We start from the raw sequence: 14,472 nt of genomic DNA, 5'->3' as shown, positions 1-14,472 counted from the left end.
GATCTTCTCATTTAATCCTTCCCCAAAATCCTATTTAGGAGATATTATTGTCTACTTTTAAACATAAGGAAACTGAGTAATAAGTGACAGAGTATAGATTCAAATCCAGTTGTAATCCCTGTGATAATGCCTTGTGTTAGAATCATTAACCAGCCTTTAACACAGATTATGCCATCTGAGATTGGCTATTTAAGAGTACAGATATTCAATAATGCACATCTAATGTTTTCTTGTTGAACTTTAGTAAAGTAATACTAAGTTTATGCCCTGGCTGGTGTGGCTCAGTGGATTGAGCGTCGGCCTGCGAGCTAAGTGTCGCTGGTTTGATCTTCCAGTCAGGGCACATCAGAGAAGGAAAACTCTGATTCCAAAAAACCTCCGCTGCCTTGCGGCATACCTCTTCAGGGGAAAGGCTAAGGGAGTAAACCCCGACAGAAAATCCGGAGCCGGAGTCCCTAAGGCGGTTTGACGTTGTAGTCAACACCGGCAACTCCTGCGGCGCACCTGAAGCCAAGCTGCATTGACTCCGTCTTTCCCTTGGATCCTTCAGCTGCGAAGAGAGGGGGGGTCTGCTGCATGGGCAACAGCAGACCCTCCATATCACCCTGCCCAGGCTCTGTAGCTTCAGCTTCACTTCAACACGGGAGGAGACAGATACCGTGTCACTCCCGAGTTGGACTGCACAGCCATTCTCGGCGGTGCAGATAGACTCTTAAGAAGCTACACCATCGTCTCTCGAGACGGACGGCTGCCGACGACTAAGTTTATGTTGTATAAATAACTAACTAGAAGGCTAAAAAACAAATGACAAATATGTTAAGAATAAGCACCAAGTGGTCAATCATGATCCACATACAGTTTTGTTTACCATGGGGTCTCTAACATTTACCTCAATACCAGGCATAGTAAATACTCAATAAATGTTAGTTTAATGAATGAAAGGAGGGGGCGGGGAGAGAATGAGAATGGGAATGAGAATGAACAGTATTTCCATGTACCCTTTCAAGACCCCAGAAATTAATGTGCTGGTTTATCTATAATTAAAATCAGCCTATACAGCAAGCACTTACACAGCCTACTATTGTTACAATACTCCCATAATTAAAAACCTTGATCCTGTTATGCTTAGACCACAACTTTAAATAATACACCATACATAAAAACATTCTATTTTAAATTTCCAACTGAGGATTCTTTTGCCATTTAAATTTCACAAAATGCTGCTCTGGCCAGTGTGGCTCATTTCATTGGGGCGCCGACCTGTCAACAGAAAGGCTGCAGGTTCGATTCCCCATCAGGGTACCTACTTAGGTTGTGGGTTCAGTCCCTGATTAGGGTGTGTACCAGAGGCAATTGATGTTTTTTCCCTCTCTCTCTCCCTCCTTTCCCCTTTAAAATCAATAAGCATGTCCTTAGGTGAGGATTAAGTAAATAAATTAATTACCCAGACTGCATTTTTAATGTAGGTGGCGTATTTATCCTCTCCTAACTAGTAAAGGTGAAAACCTTGGTTCGCTTTTTTCTCAGAATTTCTCCTATATCAAACCACCACATGGAAATAACCACTTCCAGAGGCCAACAGTTATATAAAACACAGTATTGAAAGAAAAAGTAGAGAAAAGAAAATGTAATTAATAAAATGTTATGCACACTTTCTGGAAGAAATATAAAGTTGGTAAACCTGGACTGTTTGTGTCTTCTCTCAACATTATCTAATAGCCCTAGCAACAAAATATTCACTAAAGGATCTGAAATTTTAGTTAAACACGGAGGAAACATCAATTTGTTGCTAACTCACAAATCCTACGCAGGAATTTAGCTGAAGGACAAAAAGTAAGGCAAGAAGAAAGGGTGACAGTTGATGTCCCAGACAGCTCTATTGAAGTTCATGAATGATTTACTCCTAAGGGTGGCAGGACTTGATGCAAATGAACGTAGAGGACACCGTCAGCTGCACGGTGGCTCCACCAATAGCAGCCCAGCTCCATCTTGGCTAAGCACTAGCCTGCATCACCGGCAGACGATACCATCGCTTCCACAGCAGCCTTTCAGACAAGAGGTAGGTTTACATGATCTTTTTCATTCGTAATACATGTCCTTATGATACAATATAAAAATATTTAACCATAATAATTAAGCAGAAAGCTTTATTCCTACTAAACATCAACAAAAGCAATGTATTCATTTCATTGCTTGGCAGGATTTTATGATGAAAATATGAAGACTGCCTGTGCTATTTGATAAGCACCCTTGCCATCTGTGCCTTAATGGAAAATTCATGACATTGTCTTTAACCAGATCTATATCCAGACCGTAGAGTAAACCATAAGCATTTGATTTTAAATGGTTACTTGCTAATTTCATTTTCTCCAAGCTATGTCATTTCAGCAGTTTGGTCTGTCTTAAACAAAGGATTTTTCTTAAAGAAAAATTTAGACTAAAAGCAAACCCTGGACTAAAGCTTTCTGATTATATATGTTCAAATTATACTGGATGATAAAAAGCAGTTGCTTATAAGAAAATGTGTTGGATTTTAACAAATACCAGAAAATAGTGCAAATTTTTTAAAAATTTGATTTAGTGTAGAGTCAGAGGATGCTGAGAAAGGATCACAATTGTGATTTTTTATATAAAAATAAAAAGAGGTACCATTATGTAGGCTGCATTATACTGTAACCAAAAACATCATTTATAGAGCTTCAGACTTCTCTAACATTTTAATCAAAATTAATTCTTTACAGTAAAATCTTGAAGTCTATATTACTGTAGTCATGTTATTATTAAATGAAAACCTTTTTGAAACAGCTTGTCATTTTTGTATATGTCACAAAAATACACAATCACAGTAATTTCTATATGTTAAAGTTATTCTTAAATTGATCCTCAAAGTAAATACATACTAAGTCTTTTTGATAAACTACATTTAAAAACAAAAATATGTCCTAAGAATTGGTTAAGGGAGGACAGTACAGTACCTTTTAAGGTAGTAAGAGTACTTTCATGGCTCAGATTAACTCTTCATGTATACTAAAAATTGTAGCAAGTGCTGACCAAATTTCTAATTTTCTAATATTGAAACACAAAAATATCATTATTTAGTAGATGCTAGAGTTCCAGAATATTACCTATATATGCTGCACTAAAGATCCAAGTTCTGCCCTTTGCTGTGCTGACAAATCTATTTAAATTTTAAAGGACTTGTCTTCATTTTTATTTCTATTTCTTAATCAGAACACAGCTAATATGAGCACAGTGTCCCTTACAAAGACCAAGGGTTGCTGTAAGAAGATATTAGATCTTTCCAGGTTCAGCACGATAGGGGTTAGTTACCTAGAAAACATTCCTGTTTGCCATACAAAGTATGGGAGTCCAAAGAGAGTCTCAAATAAAATAAAAACAACTTAGTCAAATAAAACAGTTAACCTGTAACTCAAATTTCAGGTAAGCTGTAAACCTAAACCCCTACCACCTACCTTGTTTTAAAACCATAATCAGCCTGCATTAACTGGTAATACACGGACAGTGAGCACAGAGAGAGGCTCACTGCCGTTTCGTCAGGCTGACTGCAGGCCCAGCCCCTCTCAGAGCGCCCCAGGGCTGAGTGAGTTGCTCTATATTTAAAGGCCATTATGGTTAATTGATCATATTTCAAAGTGATATGCATAAAGGCATTAGGAAATTCAATTCAAGAGCCTTTACCTTAAATACATCAAAAGCATAATTTTATTCTGATATGGCAATTCAAGGTTCCAAAACAGTTCCAACTCTTACTCCCATAAATATTTCACTAGGGGCTTTTTGAAATGGCAGGAAAAACAGGTGAAGGGGCTATTTAAAAAATGACAAAAAAATTATATAGTATTTACCTTAACACTTCCCACTCCTGTAATGAAATTTTAAAGTGGTTATGGGGGATACAAAAAAGCACAGACCTTTTCTTTTTCTTTTTTTTTTTTTTTTACCATTTTCTCTTACTTTTCATAGGGCATGTTTACAGCATTTGCTTGATAAAAATTTACATTTTAGCTTCAAAAATAGTATCAGAATCAAAAAAAAAATCCTAATGGTAAATATCCTTTGCATGTCTAGTTATGTGTAATCCATCAAAGTAGATCTTAGATTTTACCCTAAATTTAACACAAAAAACTACTAGAGCTCTACTGTACTTTGAAAAAATAAATCACATTAAATGTAAGGTGAAAAATGATTCCATATCATGAGGGTTTACTATTTTCAGATATGCCCAGAAGCTAACTAAAGAGTGGATGTTTTGAGTTGTTCATCAGTTGTCAACACACTCACAAGAGGCAAACCGTCATCATTTATAACATAAACTTGAATGTATACATACTCTTTCTTAAACTTCTTAGATGCTTCTAGCAAAGTTTACAAATGCCTTGGGAGGCATACACTGCTATCCACTGTCATTATTGCAAGCATTATTATAAGCATATTTGTGTGTGGATAAAGTACACAGTAGAATCAAAATGACAGTGTTTGATAACCCTAATTTTAATTTTTTAGAATTGAGAAAACTCAATAAATGTATTAAATAGCTATGTAACACAATAGACTTTGAAATGCCAAAGACAAGGAATACTTTTAAAATATATTAGTTTGGGTTTTGAATAAGTAATATATTCACACACATCCCTGTCTCCCAAATCTACTCTCCATCCTACCCCACAAGCAATCAGTTATTAAGTTCTTGTATATCCAATATTTTTGCACATACAAGCAAATAAAAATTTATATTATTTCCCCCCTTCCTACACAAACTGTCCTGCATCTTGCTCTTTTCACTTAACAACATATCCTAAAAATATTTCCTTATCAACACACAATTATTTCATTCATGTATAATATTCACTTATGTGGATATTCTATATTAATTTTAACCAGAAGAATAGTTCTTTGATGTGCAGAAGTTAACTTCAAATAATTAAATGTAGTTGTGTGTCTGTCTGCCTGCCTCCAACTTCTCCCCTCCCCCCCTTCCACTCTTCTCTATATTTTTAGGGGTGAGGAAGCCTAAAAACAATTTTAAGCAATTCAATTACACCTCAAAAATAAATAGAAAAAGAAGTTCCTTAAATGACCTTTCTAATCATTTTTAAATTTCATTTTGAAATAATAACATACTAGTTTTTACAACTTCTCCCCTGTTTTAAAGTTAATACAAATAGAAAAGTCCTACTCATAATGAATTAAAATGCAAAGTAATACCTTCAGTATAATTTCAACCTGGTATGAATTACAGATTTATATAGCCAATTTCTAGGAGAAAAAAAATTAAAAGCTTGATATGTTAGGGAGATATGTAATTTCAGGTACAGCTTTTAATTTTTATTTAAAATTGCTATGATGTTTCTGAAATCAATAGTAAACTAACACTTTAAATTAACAGAGTTAATTAGTAAGGTAGATTAAACTAATCTGCAGGGCATAACGTGGAAACTGCTTCACTCTCCTCTCTCCTCCCTCCCTTGCACTGTTTCCCTTGCAGTCACTTCCAATGCCAGATGTAGAAGAAACCCCCAAAACTTTTCCCCAGATTTTAAAAAAGGAATCAAGTGATTTGCCAGGCAAATTTGATTTAAAAAAGGAAACAGAAATCTTAAAAAATATCAATTTATCAACTCCAAAGTTTTAAAATTTCATCTATGAAGAAAAAGGAATCTGAAGGAATTATATTGTTATGGCTTTGGGTTTTAAGTCATTTTTTAATCTTTTTAATGTGAAAATAATATTATGGTTATGTTTAAAAACAGAATCCTTACCTTTTAAGATATACTGAATATTTCTAGAAGAAGTAATATAATGTCTGGGATTTGCTTCAAAATGATCAGCGTAGCACTGGGTAGAGCTATAGACGCACCCAGAGTCGATAAATGAGGCTGTGTTCTGAGCACATGAGGGTTTTCATTATACTCTTCTACTTCTGCACTACCTTGAAGTCTTCTTTAAATAAAACATACTCTCACAAGTTACCTCCAGTACTTAAAAGAGTATTTGGTACACAGTAGGTAATCAATAAACATTTGTTTACAAGAATAAATTAAAACAACTTACAACTATGTAGAGGGGGAAAGCATGCAAAATAAGTCATTTCTCCCACTAAAAAAGCATACAAACTGACAAAAGTCATTGAATTCAAGAAATAGGATATTTTTTCTCTTATTTCCAAAATTTTCTTAGAATACAGGTATCTCCTGATTTTTTAAAATAAGCTTAAAAAGATGTTTGAGCCCTGGCTGGTGTGGCTCAGTGGGTTGAGCACCGGCCTGCAAACTGAAAGATCGCCGGTTTGACTCCCCGTCATGCCTGGCCAGGTCCCTGTTGGGGGACTGCAAGAGGCAAGGGGTCGATGTTTCTCTCACACACTGATGTTTCCCTCCCCCTCTTTCTTTCTACCTTCCTCTCTAAAAGTAAATAAATAAAAAACTTTTTTCTAAAAAGGATGTGCTTGAAAGATCTAAGATAATACAAATTCATTTATTATTTTTAATTTTCTCAAATTTTTAATAGTTATGGTCCCATTTAAGGTCTAACAGGTATCAGGTCAACAAGAGTGAAAGTTAATGCAAGAATACTGAAACTTCAACTCACTGGCTAATTTTGTGAAATGGAGTAATAATTAAAAAAACAGTAACTTTGGGGCACTGAATTTGCCTGATTTTTAAAATATGCACATCTACACAGGTCATTTAGGTATATGAAACATTTAGACTATCATGTACATAACAAAAAAATCCTAAGATTATGGTCTCTTCATAGGAAACTTAATTTGACTTTTCTTTCTGTACTATTTTTCACTCAGCCACTATTCCCTGATTCAAGTCCCTGAACTCGAAGTTTAAAGGAGTGGAAATAGAAGCCAAAAATACACTGAACCAAGAAGGTAAGAGGATCCACAGGGGCATTTTGAAGAACGTGACCTTAAAATGCAAAGATTTCTTGCAGATAATACCTCACTAATCACTGGTTTAGTCAAATTTTAAACCAATTCAGCTGCTTTTATCCCCTTCTATTAGCAGTTAATTTCTGTATAAGAATCACATGTGTCTAACCAATGAGAGACACAAAAACATACAGTCTGGTTTAACAGAGTATACTGGCCATAGGCCCTGGCTGGTTTAGCTCAGTGGATTGAGCGTCGGCCTGCGAGCTAAGTGTCGCTGGTTCGATCTTCCAGTCAGGGCACATCAGAGAAGGAAAACTCTGACTCCAAAAAACCTCCGCTGCCTTGCGGCATACCTCTTCAGGGGAAAGGCTAAGGGAGTAAACCCTGACAGAAAATCTGGAGCCGGAGTCCCTAAGGCGGTTTGACGTTGTAGTCAACACCGGCAACTCCTGCGGCGCACCTGAAGCCAAGCTGTATTGACTCCGTCTTTCCCTTGGACCCTTCAGCTGCGAAGAGAGGGGGGGTCTGCTGCATGGGCAACAGCAGACCCTCCATATCACCCTGCCCAGGCTCTGTAGCTTCAGCGTCATCGCAAGATGTCGATTCAACACGGGAGGAGACAGATACGATGTCACTCCCGAGTCGGACTGCACAGCCATTCTCGGCGGTGCAGATAGACTCTTAAGAAGCTACACCATCGTCTCTCGAGACGGACGGCTGCCGACGACTGGCATATAGAAAAAAAATACCATTAGTGTGTTTTTAATTAATTTAAAAATTAATAACATCAGGCACTAATTCTGGCAGAAAATAAGGAAGACTCGAATTGCTAACAAATCTTAGCACTGAGATTTGAATTGACAAATCTGTAGTTACATCTGTTCATTTTTTATCTTTTTATAGTTTCAAAAGAGCGATACAAGAAGTGAAATCTCTGAGAATGGCCTCCCTGAGCTCCAGCCTCTGGAATGAAACCACTACAGCTGTTTATCAGTACCTTGGTTTTCAAGTTCAAAAAATCTACCCTTTCCACGATAACTGGAACACCGCCTGCTTCGTCATCCTGCTTTTGTTTACACTTACGGTGGTGTCTTTAGTGGTGCTGGCTTTCCTTTATGAAGTGCTTGACTGCTGCTGCTGTGTGAAAAACAAAACTGTGAAAGATCTGAAAAACGAGCCTAACCCTCTCAGAAGCATGATGGACAACATCAGGAAACGTGAAACTGAAGTGGTCTAGCACTCTCTGTAAGATGAACGAAATCTTTGAAGACAGCCTTCAACTTCGGAGAAAAAAAGTTTTTCTGAGGTCAACTGTTATTACAAAATTGACTGACTTTGATTGATTAAAAGATTTCTACTAGAAGAGAAAAACAAGTTAAATATGTACTTTTTGTGTGTGTATGCCTTTCATTAATTATACAGTAATACTTTACAAATGTGAATAATTTACCAAGATCTCTTTAAAATAACACTTCAAAAACTAGATTAAAAAGTCCCTAGAATTCGGTCTGGCCAGCGTGGCTCAGTTGGTGGAAGCATCGTCCCGTAACCAAAAGGCTGCGGATTCAGTTCCCAGTCAGGGTACATGCCTGAGTTGCAGGTTTGATCCCTGGTCCGGGTGCATACGAGAGGCAACCAATCAATGCTTCTCTCTCACTCTTTCTCCTTTCCTCTCTAAAAGAGCAATGGAAAAAAAAAAAAAAGTCTCTGGTGAAGATGAAAAAAAGAGAGTGAGAGAGAGATCCCTATAATTCAATATTAAGCAGCAAAAGGTATACTGGAAAACATAAGCAAGGCTAATTATGCCAAAATAACTTATACCTAAACAAATTATGTGGACTAAAAAACAGTTATACTATATCTACATGTGTTTTAGTAGTAAAAATGCCATTTAAAATGCTTCTCTAAATCGAAAGTAAAATACTTCCACTTTTTTAATTTTTTAATTTATTTAATTTAGTTTCAAGAGAGAGGGGAAGAGTAGGAGAAAGAGACATATCAATGTGGTTGCCTCTCTCACACCCCCAACTGGGGACCTGGCCCACAACCCAGGCATGTGCCCTAACTAGAATTGAACCAGCAACCTTCTAGTTCACAGGCCAGTGCTCAATCCACTGAGCCACATCAGCCAGGGCAAAATGCTTCCACTTTAATATTAAAGTCCCTACTTATTAAAAAGCAGGATCTTCTAGTTTATTGAAGACAACTTACGCATATTTAAAGACTTAAGTTTTACGAAGGATTACTGTGAAAAGTCTCAAATAATCAGAAAGGTCACAAGTATACGTGCATAAAATTTTAATTAAACGAACTAACTGCTGAAATACATGGTCTAAGAAGGGTCAGGCTATCTTCAAACTAGTACAACCTCTACATTATATTTCCCGAGCTTGTGCTTTCATTTAGCTTCTCACATTCACACCTTCAAGGGCTAAGATACTTCATGTAGAAGAGACTGCCAAAATTTAAAAAAAAAAAAGTCAAAGATAGGACCACTCAACTCCTGTTAAGAAATGTGGCAGTTTTATTTCTTGGAATTCTAAGGGCTGTACAGGTATTATACTTTATAACTCTAATATTATTTTGCTACCACCCATGAGCAAACCAAGCATGTTCTTGACCTCTACACTACAATTGCCCTTAAGCCAGAAATGTCACTCCTGAAAATTTATTGAGAAATTAGTTCAAAAGAAGAAAAAAGCTCAAGATACAAAGATGTTTATATTAGCATTACTAAAAAAAAAAAAAAGATGAGAACAACAACTTTAAATGTGACACATCACCTAACAGATAAGAAGTTAATGAAAATTGCCCTGGCTACTGTGGCTCAGTGGATTGAGCGCCAGCCTGTGAGCCAAAAGGTCAATGGTTCGATGCCCAGTCCACGCATATATTCCTGGGTTGCTGGCTGGGTCTCCAGTTGGGGGCATGCAAGAGGCAACCAGTCAATGTTTCTCTCACACATCAATGTTTCTCTCCCTCTCTTTCTCCCTCTCGCCCCTCTCTCTAATTAAATAAATAAAATCTTTAAAAAAGCTAATGAAAATTGACTAAATAGAAAATACTTGATATGTGAAGTGAAAAATAAATGTTATTTTCTATTTAGAGAACCCTAACTGCCAGTCTGAAATATAAAATATAAAATATTTTTTATATGTTTTCTAACATTAGAAACAAGCACAAGTTACATAACCAACTTCTAAAGGACTTGTGAAACTTATTCAAAATACTTTGGTAACCAGAACTCTTCTGAGCACTATTAAAACCAAATTTTCATAAACAGTAAACTTTGGGGTCTTTGCCATACATGGGAAGAGTAAAGGTTCTTTGACAACTAGATTATTTGATAATGTACACTATCAACTTTTCCCTACCTTATCCTTAACTTATTCAGCCATTCAACAAGTAGTGAGTACTTCTATGTGTGAGGGATTAGGTTACAACAGCAAACAAGTAATCCTGTAATTAAAATGGCACATGGTAGCCTTGTCAGAAATAGTGAGCACTGTGAAAATTCAAAGGCTAATCAACCAATTAAAATTGAAAGGTGGAAATACGACTTTTAAGCTAAAACCTAACAGGAGTTAGCCAAAGGAAAGAAGGAAGTAGGTAAGAAATGTTCCAGGAAAAGGAAATAATATGAGCAAAGGCAAGGGAGCAAAGCATGTTAAAGAAGCTACAAGTCAGTATCACTAGGTGATAATACAAAGAAACAGGGAGATAGAGGCATGAAGTTAAGTGCAGACTAGATCAGGAAGGGCATGTAAGCTGCAGGAAGAGATGGATTTTATCTGAAAAGCAACGATGATGTCATCAGATTTACCAATAGAAAAATCACTGACTGCTGTACAGAGAATGGAAGCTAAACCAGGAGCCCTGGTAAGCAGCTAATGGTGTGATCCAATGGCAGTGCACCAAACGAGGGTCATATGGTGGTCTTTAGCACTTATACCCAATGTACATGCAGCTCTCCTCTTTCTGAGCTCTTCTCTTTACTGAACCACCTGTGGCTCAGTACAGCCTTGTGGCCAGCAAGTTATGAGAGGAAGTGATATGTGTGTCACCTCCAGGCCAGCGCATTTAACTACCAGGTAAGATCCTCCAAAGTTCTCTTTCCCTCTAGCACTGAAACCAACATTTGAAATACCACTCCTCTATCAATCAGCCTGGGTCCTTGAGTAACTGTAATAAGCTTAGACCCCCGCCAATCGTGATAAACAACTTTGTTGTTTTAAGCCACTGAGATTTTGAAGCAAACAGACTAGGTCTGCTAATGTTTAAAACAGTTCCTAAATTTTGTTTCCTATACATTAATTCAAAGTAAGTTTTATTGGAATAAGAGATGATCAATCCTAATGTATGTGCTAATAAGAATGACAGGCCTACTTTGATAAAAAGATTAGCTAACATCATACATAATGGAGACTTTTTTCCCATAAGATCAGAAATAAGGCGAAGATGTCCACTCTCACTACTTCTATTCAACATTATACTTTCCAGGCCAGACAGGAGAAAAATAAAAAGGCATTCATATCAGAAAGAACAAAAAAACGGTCTTTATTCAGTGATTATATGATCTTGTATGTATGGGTTGGCCAAAACGTCCATTTAGTTTTTTCCATAAAATAAAAGACACAGTTTTCATTTTCACCAATAATTTTATTGATTTGGATATTCTGAGTTTGTCAGCTATCTCCCACTATTGCCCTCTAGTGGGTAGAGGCCAGGGGTGCTGCTAAATATCTTCCAATGCTTAAACAGCCCCACAGCAAAGAATTATTTGGCCAAAATGTCAATAGTACCAAGAAACTTCACAAACCACTTGTGACACACTTGATCAGTCACAGCACCTTCTCCATACACTGCACAATTTTTTTGCTTTTCAGTTGCATTTTTACCTTCCTTGAAATAATAAAAAATAATGTGCCAAAAATGTTGCTTATCTTCTTCCATCTTCAATATTAAAATGACTACACATAAATTCATCAATTTTGGTAAGTTTTTTTTAAACGCACATTGATATGACAACTGTCACAATACAATCTAACAAAGTTGTTTTGAATGAAGTTAAAGATAACAAGCACTACTAAAGCCATCATATGGAAAAAAAACTAAATGAATATTTTGGCCAACCCAACATAAAGTCCTACGGAATCCACACAAAAAGTCGCAGAATACAAGATCCATGGACAAGAATCTATTGTATTTCCATATACCAGCAATGACTATTTCAAAAATCAAATTAAGAAGAAAACTCATTCAAAACAGTATCAAAAATAAAATAATTAGAAATATATTTAACAAAATAAATGTAAGATTTATACATTAAAAACCTAAATAGGTGGAAATATATCCATGTTCTTCAACTGCAAGACTTAATGTTGTTAAGGTAGCAATTCTCCCCAAATTGATGTACAGAGTCAATGCGATACCTAACAAAATCACAGCTGGCTCTTTTACTGATGTGAATTGATGAGGTGATTCTAAAATTTACATGGATTTTGAAAAAGAACAAAACTGAAAAACTTATACTTCCTAATTTCAAAACTTTACTACAATGCCACAGTTATCAAAAGAATGTGGTACTGTCATAAGAATGGATATATAAGTCAACAGAACCACATTAAGGTACCAGAAATAAACTCATTTATAGTCAACTGATAGTCAATGGGGTGCAATCAAGGCAAATCATGGGAGAAGATAGTCATTCTAAGAAATGGTACAGGGACACTGAAGAACGTCATGCAAAAAGATGAATTTATTAGATCCTTATGTGAAACCAAAAAATCAATTCATAAACTTATCATAAACCTAATGTAAGCATTAGAAGTATAAACTTTTTAAAAAAACATAGTCAATTTTTATGACTTTGGGTTAGGCAAAGATTTCTCGAAGAGTACGGTAATATTGGATCAAGAAATTGTACCTGGAACATATAAAGAACTCTTAACAAATCAAAAGGAAGAAGACAACCCAATATTTTTTAAGCGGGCAAAAAATGTGAACAGACATTTCACCAAAGACATGTGAATGGTCGAGAAGCACATGAAATGACATCCAACATCATTAATCATTAGTGAACTGCATATTAAAACCAAAATACCACTTCACATCTACTAGAATGGCTATGATCAGAAAGACAAGAATAACAAGTCTTGACAAGAATAAGAAAAAAAATGGAACCCTCATGCACTGATGATGATAACGTAAAATGGTACAGACATTTTGGTAGTTTCTTAAAAAGTTAAACATAAATTTACTACGTGATCCAGTAATTCTACTCATAGGTCTCTTTACAAAAGAGAAAAAAAGAAAAGATGTCCACAAAGGCTTGTACATGAATGTTCATAGCAGCCATTCATAACAGACAAAAAAGTGGAGGGAATACAAATGTCTATGAACTGGTGAATGGATAAATAAATTGTGGTATATCCATACAATGGAATACTCTTCAGGAATAAAACGTAATGAATACATGCTACATGCTACAACACAAATGAACCCTGGAGAATATACAGCAAACTGAATCCCACAACAAAGAATAAGAATTATATACCATGACCAAGTAGTATTGATTCCAAAAATGCAAAGTTGGTTTAACATCTGAAAATCAATTAATGTAATATACTGTTATTAGAACAAACAAGTAGCACATGATCATCTGAATTGATGCTAAGTAAAAAAAAAAGCACACATTAAAGACCACATATTGTCCCATTCTACTTATATGAAATGTCCAGAAAAGGCAAATACATAGACAAAAAGTAGATTATTGGTTACCTGGGGGTGGGGAAAAAGGAGCTACTGCAAATGGGCACCAGGATCTTTTGGAGGCGATGGAAATGTTCTAAAATTGAATTGTGCTAATAGTTGCACAACTGTAAATTTACTAAGTCTTCACTGTACACCTAACAAAATGAGTGAACTGCGTGGTACGGAAATTAAACCTTAATGAAGTTATTTTTTAAAAGATAACAACCTGAATTCTAACTACAACACAAGACTATTAACATCTTAAGAGCAAAAAATTCTCTAATCATTCCATCTTTATACTTAAAGTACCCAATCAATATGAAAGTTGAACTGAAAAATGAACTTGCCGTTTCTGAACGGTTTCCTAAAAAATAAAAACTAACAGTGCTAGTCAACTCTACCAACCAGAATTTTGTTTAGAGCCCGATGATCCTCCATGTTCTAACTTTGCTTTCTTCTTCTTCGATGATGATGATGTTGATGACTCAGAAGGTACTAGGCGTTTTTCTATTACAGGATTAGAAAGAGCTCGTTTTTTGAACAACTCCCGTTCTCTCAAAAGGCTTGGGTCCATAATGCTGCAAAGATAAAGTAAGTATCTTTAATACAGATTCCTCTATGCTAAATTCAAACCTACATGCTAAATCCATAGGTCTCAACAAGAGTTAGTTCCCAAACAAAACTGCCTTCTGTTACTGGTTATCTAACACTTGTCTTTACTCACTCATTCATTCAAACAAAAAAACAAAACTTTAATTAGTGCCTATTGTGTGCCAAGCACTGTGCTAGGCACTCGTAAAGAGAAATAGAATTAT

General features: G+C 35.9%; 2 protein-coding genes across 2 annotated transcripts in view; one reads left to right on the top strand and one right to left on the bottom strand.

Moving 5' to 3' along the window:
• Positions 1-14,235, bottom strand: part of GTF2E2 (general transcription factor IIE subunit 2) — a 39,756-nt gene extending 25,521 nt beyond the window's left edge. Inside the window, exon 1 of the mRNA XM_090258523.1 lies at positions 14,063-14,235. Within this exon, the coding sequence (XP_090114649.1) occupies positions 14,063-14,231 (169 nt within the window). The 5' untranslated portion in view covers positions 14,232-14,235. The remainder of the gene's footprint in view (positions 1-14,062) is intronic.
• On the top strand, positions 1,986-8,278 carry SMIM18 (small integral membrane protein 18). Its single transcript, XM_090258524.1, has 2 exons — positions 1,986-2,059; positions 7,808-8,278. Exon 2 carries the CDS (start codon positions 7,845-7,847, stop codon positions 8,139-8,141), a length of 297 nt encoding a protein of 98 aa, XP_090114650.1. The 5' UTR covers positions 1,986-2,059; positions 7,808-7,844; the 3' UTR covers positions 8,142-8,278.
• Positions 14,236-14,472: the final 237 nt, after the last annotated feature.

This window comes from Furipterus horrens, unplaced genomic scaffold, assembly GCF_987537825.1.
Source record: "Furipterus horrens unplaced genomic scaffold, mFurHor1.1.pri manual_scaffold_12, whole genome shotgun sequence".
Taxonomy (NCBI): domain Eukaryota; kingdom Metazoa; phylum Chordata; class Mammalia; order Chiroptera; family Furipteridae; genus Furipterus; species Furipterus horrens.
Note: the sequence above shows the minus strand (reverse complement) of the source record. Positions and strands in the feature narration are given on the sequence as shown.